This window comes from Chaetodon trifascialis, chromosome 1 (assembly GCF_039877785.1).
Source record: "Chaetodon trifascialis isolate fChaTrf1 chromosome 1, fChaTrf1.hap1, whole genome shotgun sequence".
NCBI classification, from domain to species: Eukaryota; Metazoa; Chordata; class Actinopteri; order Chaetodontiformes; family Chaetodontidae; genus Chaetodon; species Chaetodon trifascialis.
The window spans coordinates 631,576-637,757 of record NC_092056.1 but is presented as its reverse complement, the minus strand read 5'-3'; the positions used below and the strand labels follow the sequence as shown (position 1 = coordinate 637,757).

The following is a 6,182-nucleotide window of genomic DNA, read 5'->3' as shown; positions in this document are numbered from 1 at the left end:
TTCGTTCGTCGCTGACGGTCCTGTGAGCGCCCCCTATTGGCTGCAGGACATCTGAGGACACTTTCAGATACGAATCAAACGTCGTGAGTGAAAATGAGGCGTTTGAAGGAACCAAACAGGACAGAAATGCAAAAAAACACCAAAAGCCACCAGAGGATCTGATAAAACAGGCTCTTTTATTATAATAATTCAGATTTTTTGGTATTTCATATATATATATTTATTTATATATATATATTTATATATAGGCTTATTTTACATTGGAGACGTTAACTTTGAAACAAACGTTGGTTTAACATCAGTTTGTAAAAAAAAACAGAAAAGTGCTTCCTTCTTCCTCACTGACAGTCATCATCATCATCAAACCTTTCTCATCAGCAAGAGGTCAAAGGTCATCTCAAAGGATCAGAAGGCACTGTGTGTGTGCGTGTGTGCATGTGTGTGTGTGTGTGTGAGATGATTGGAAAGAGGAAGAGAAACGTTGCATAGAAACCCTTTTCACATTTCGTCTGTTTGTTTGTTTGTTTGTCTCTCGCGGAGACGACTGTGCTTCATTTGACAGATAGTGCACGAGGAAGCTGCTGCACGTCGCCGTCCTGTGAAAACCACACATCTCCAAGTCCAAGAGTGTCCTCCAAAAATGTCAACGTGTTCAGCTCTGCAGGTTTTAACTTCCTTTAAAGTTCACAAACATTCTCATCATCATCATCATCATCATCATCATCATCATCACCATCATCATCATCATCATCATCATCATCATCGTAAGCTTTACACAGAACAGCAGGTGTGGAGATACGTGGTTTTCTCTGGACTGCGACATGAGAAGCAGGTACCACAGTTTTTATTCCAGTCCTTTATTTTGTGAGTTTGTATTTTTCACTTTGGCATCGAATCAGTGACGCTGGCGGAGCAGAACCGTCAGGTCATCAGTCACACAAACACAACACGAGCTGAGGAAGAGGAGCAAACGAATGCTTCACCGTGCCCCACGCTTCAGGCCAGTTCTACAGGCTTCGCTTTACTCCTTCAACTGGTCCCCTGAAAGAGGAGATACAAGGTTTTCACCTGACAGGGACACGTGGTGGTCCGCAGTTTTCACATCTCACTGAGGTCAAACATGAGAAGCTGTTGAAGGTGAGTTTAACTGCGTCATGTGATCATCAGGTGAAGCTCCTCAGGCCTGTCATCACCTCACCCACCTGAACCATCACACTGATCTGGGACCTGCTCGGCCCTGCGCCTCACTCACGAGGACGAACACGAGAAATAAATGTCTGCGTTTTCGTCTCTGCAGGAAGAACATAAACGTACATGCATACACAAACAATTTAGCCTCTATGCAAGCAGTGTGCACTTTGCATTTCATAGCTCGATACCACAAAATCTAGTTCATCAGGAGAAGATATGGAGGCGGTAACTTGTATAAAACAGACAAAAATAAGTGACACACAGCTGATCTGGGTCCCGCCATGCCTACCTTAGCTGCACTGATATGTGGGGTGAGTGAGACACTCAGTCTGTAGGAGACAAGGCACGGAGACAAGCAGCGCTCTGCTGTCTGCAGGGAACAGCTTATGTTTCAAAAGGCACGTGAACACCGCAAACTACAGTCTCAACAAGCAAGTCCATTCCTCTGTCGAGTCCACACAAGTCCCGTTTTCTCAAAACAGGTGAAAAGCGATCAGCCAATGAGATGACGGTGAGATGAGTTCACCTGTTTCCAGTCAGAGTGAGTCTGTGGTTTCAGGAGTTTTCTAGAATCTGTCCGTTTTTCCTTCTGGAAAACTCCTGGAAGAGAGACTCTGAGTCACCGCAGCAGTTTGCTTCTGTCGGAGCTTTTTGTCCGTTTGCAAACTGGCTGATTTCTCTTTTTTTTTTTTTTTTTTTTTTTTTTTTCTCGAGGATGTTTGCTGATATTTTTCACGTTTTAAGAAAAAGCTGAAGACAAAGTGATTGTCTGGTGTTTTTGCAGTGAACACTCAGCTGCCTCAGTCCGTCCGCACACACGAACACATGCACAACCGTTTGTGTGTATAAATCCAGCAGAGTACCAGTCCGTCTCCGGTCTGGTTCCAGTCCGGGTCAGTAGTCTCTCAGCTGCCCATGGGCTTGAAGGATCCGTCCGGCAGCTGCCTGAAGATGCCCCGTAACGTGTCCAGCTCGCGGGTCAGGTGCTCCACCCTCCGCCTCAGTCTCTCGTTGTCTGCCGTCAGCTCCACCACCTTCTGCTGCGTCTCCATGTTGCGCATCTTGGCCTTGTCGCGGCTCTTGCGCACGGCCACGTTGTTGCGCTCGCGCCTCAGTCGGTACTCCGGGCTGCTCTTGTCGACGTGCTTCTTGTGTTTCCCGCCGCCCCGCTCCAGCAGCTTCATGCCGCCCTGCTGCTGGTGCTGGTGCGGGTGTTGGTGGTGGTGGTGGTGCTGGTGCGGGCTGGGCACCGGGGTCGGCGGAGGGGTCGGGTGACCCGGCTGGAGGTGCATGGTGGTCTGCGCGCAGTGCGCAATCTGGTACTGGAGGTGCGGCTGCTGCTGCTGGGAGTACTGCTGGGAATGCGGGTGCGGGTGGTGGTAGGTGGGAGGCATGCCCGGGTTCATGTCCTCGTCGTCCCGCGGCTCCTGCTTGATGGCCACCGGTCGGATGCGCGGCGGGTTGTGCTCGTAGAGCGGCTCCAGCTTGGACTCCATGTAGTTGGACATGTAGAGCTGCTGGGGCCCCGGGCCGCACGGCACCGAGTCGTACTCTCCGTTCATGATCTTGAGCTTGTCCTGCCGGGAGCTGTGGTGGAACAGGTCGGCCAAGAAGTCGTCGTTGAAAGCCGACGGGTCGATGTATGCGCTCAGGTCGATGGAGGTCTCGTTGTCTCCGATCTCACCACCGAGGTCTGCCGGGTCTCTGTAGCCGGAGGGGGGCTGCTGGCCGTGGTTTAAGGTGCTCATCAGGGGCCGGGGAGCGACCTCGTAAAGGTTAGAGAGCTCCATTGAGTATCTAAACCCGGACAGGCATGGCGAGGAGCTCCGAGAATCCAGTTTGGAAAGGAAAGTCAAATAGTGTCAGGTCCTCAGGTGAGAGGCGGCAGGAAGCTGCAGACATGCGCCGCACGATGCGCTGAAGTTCGGTGGGAAGGTGACAGGTTTTATTTGAGCTCCAGAGCGGAGAGAAGCGGAGTGAAGCGGCGTGAGGCTGCAGGCTGACGCTGATTCCTGCTGCTCAGTAAACTCTGAGCTGTCAAACTGCGGTTATATAGCAGGAGGCAGTGGGCGGGCACACACACACACACACACACACACACACACACACACACACACACACACACACACACACACACACACACACACACACACACACACACACACACACACACACACACCACCACAATGCTGGATTTAACCCACTGTCACTGCACAGAAACGTTTCTCGGAGGCAAACTGGTATAAAATGTTAATTGCGCTCTTGTTGTGAACTCCGTTCACAAATCATTCCCACCAAACGAATTCCAACATTTTTATCATCCTGGACCAAACACGCAGGAAGTGCTGTGCGGGTCTGGGGGAGCAGGAGCAGGACTACAGTTCGGCTACAATCAAATACACAAAACGCCACTTTTTGTTTGCTTAACACCGACCGTGAAGTCAGGCTGCCTATCAGCCGCTCTCCGCTCCTCTGAGGAGTCCTGCTGCGCTTCAGCTGCAGAGCTCTGAGATAACGAACGAAGCGCTGCTGCTTCTGATTGGCCTGCGAATATTCATCGTGATGTCAACAAGTTTCTGCCTAAAGCGACATGAAACTGACAGATGTCTGATCCTCTGCACGAGCGCAGCGCCTCAACGTCTGCACAGATAAAGTTCACGTGCAGCTTGTTACAGGTGTGAGTCCTCCTGTGAGGAACACACACACACACACACACACACACACACACACACACACACACACACATAAACGCCGACATAAATACTCGCGCGCACAACCTGCGTGTAAAAAAAAAGAATATTGGTGAAATTCGATGAAAATGTTTTTTGTGCATCTGAAGAAAAATTCAGAGCTTTTCTTCATAAACAGGAAATCCACGCAGAGAAGTTTGTTTTATTCTGCTTGAAAACAGTTTTCAGAAATAAAAAATGTTCTCGGTGATGACAAAAGCAAAGTGGATGAAACGTGTGGTTCGTTTTCTCGTCGTGCTCTGAGGGGAGAGGAGCTGCAGGTCGACTGAGGTGGAATCTGTTCTGCTCCGCTGGACATTGATTTCTCTTTAATCTTATCTGCTGTTTGCTGTGGGGACAGAATAGTCCTCCTGTGAGCAGCGCAGACACTCGGGGCAGATACGGAGCGGGGGGTCCTGCAGGGGTAACGGGGGTAAGGAGGTTCACGTGAGGGCTGCGGGTCGGCAGGAGGAGCCGAGCCTGCGGGCTGGAGCGGCGGGCTGGAGCGGCGGGCTGGAGCGCCCTCTGTCGGCTGGAAACATCCGCTCCGGCTCTGGAGGACTGAAGCGATTATTTCTTTATTTTCTGCTTCAGCTCATTCTGTCCATTTTCCCTCAGTCGACATCGTGCTTTGCTGTCCTCTGTCTTTTGTCTGTCCCCTCCATCTTTTCATGCTGTCAGTCTTCGCTGCCTTCAGAATAAAACCTCCGGATGTTTGAACGAGGTTCAGCGAGGACGTTTCAGGATCCCGGAGGAGCTTCTAGTGTTTGAGAAGTTTCAGTCAATCCTTAAAGAAATTATTCGACTTAAGTTTCTGGATTTTCAAGTTTAGTGATTTTCTCAATGTTTCCAGGAGTCCTTGAAGAGGTTCTTGTCAATGTACGGGACCCTTCAGTAGATCCTATGTCTTTAAGGGAATTTAAGGTTTTGTTTAGAAGTTTTGGAGTTCAAGGTCCTGAAGAAGGTTCCAGGGGTCATTGAATAGCTTTCAACTGACCTTGGGGAGCTTCTACTGGTCCTTGAAGAGATTAAGTGGTTCGGTCATGAAAGAGGTTCTACTGCAGACCTTTGGGAAGCTTCTAGAAGTCTGATGTTCTGCTGATCCTCAAAGAGCTTTTAAGGGTCATGGAAAGGCTCACTGGATCCTTGAAAAGACTCAAGGCCTCACTGAGGAAATTGTAGACAAGTTTTCTTAGTTCAATTAGGAAGTTTTGTGGGACTTAAGGAGAGCCTTGGAGATGTTCTAGGGGTCATTAAGACAGTCCATTAATCCTTGGGGAGCTTCGAGGGGGAATGAAGAGGTTCTAGGCTCCGTAACGAGCTGGCAGCCTCTCATTACATCACGAATCCTTAATCAGACACGAACAGAACGCAGATCCCAGCTGCTCAGATCACTGCTGACCTGAGCGGTGGACCAAAGAGTCGTGAATGAACTTCTAGAACTGCGCAGCAACAAACCGCCCTGACAGACACGAAAACACAAGGGAGGGAAACGCTAGCTACTGTTAGCAACATCAGCATTGTAGCTGAGCTTGTGCTGTTGATCATTGTCTGAGTCCGCTCTGGATCTACTGGATCTGCAGTGCGTTGGTGGGGGCTGAGTTGTTGGGGGCTGAGTTGGTGGGGGCTGAGTTGGTGGGGGGACTTTCATCGGGATGATCGTGCAGAAACATCAGAATATCAGCGTGTGTGTTGCAAAGCGATCCACCAGGAATGAGCCTTTGCATGGATCTGATTGGTCAGCACAGTGTGCTGCCGGATGATGTCACGTTCTTTTCACGCCACAGTGGGTCTGAACGAGGCCTGGAAGTCTTCACTGCGCACACATGTGGACCATGCTGCTCCTCATCTGGCTCTGCAGAGTCTTTATGGGACGCAGAGGACGCAGATTTAAATCAGCTGCTCTCAGAAACCACGACGACGGCGTCTGTCCACAGAAAATGACGCTGCTGCTGGACAGAAGTAACCATCACCATGTCTGACAGTCATCACCTTCCTCCATCCACAGCTCAACGTGAGACAGGTGACTTTTTTTTGTCCAGTGTGGAGACTGAGCCAGAGAGACAGACATGAGGGGGACATAGCCTGAGAACACAAAGGTCTCTGGAAATGACAAAATGAACACTCCACAAAACAGCTTTCAGTCTTTATTCACCGTCATCGTCATGAGAGAAGCGGACAGCAAAAGAAGCAACATCATTTTCTAAAGTGCTTCCATGTTTTTCACCTGTAATGTTTGAGCTGCTGTCACTTCCTACATTA

At 49.8% G+C, this 6,182-nt stretch overlaps 1 protein-coding gene across 1 annotated transcript; it reads right to left on the bottom strand.

Annotated features, from left to right (window-relative positions):
- Positions 1-1,996: 1,996 nt before the first annotated feature.
- cebpa (CCAAT enhancer binding protein alpha) lies at positions 1,997-3,200 on the bottom strand. Its single transcript, XM_070964168.1, has one exon. It carries the CDS (start codon positions 2,979-2,981, stop codon positions 2,097-2,099), a length of 885 nt encoding a protein of 294 aa, XP_070820269.1. The 5' UTR covers positions 2,982-3,200; the 3' UTR covers positions 1,997-2,096.
- Positions 3,201-6,182: the final 2,982 nt, after the last annotated feature.

Bases quoted from the DNA above. Each gene is read 5' to 3' on its own strand.
- cebpa (XM_070964168.1), bottom strand. From the start codon at position 2,981: ATGGAGCTCTCTAACCTTTACGAGGTCGCTCCCCGGCCCCTGATGAGC.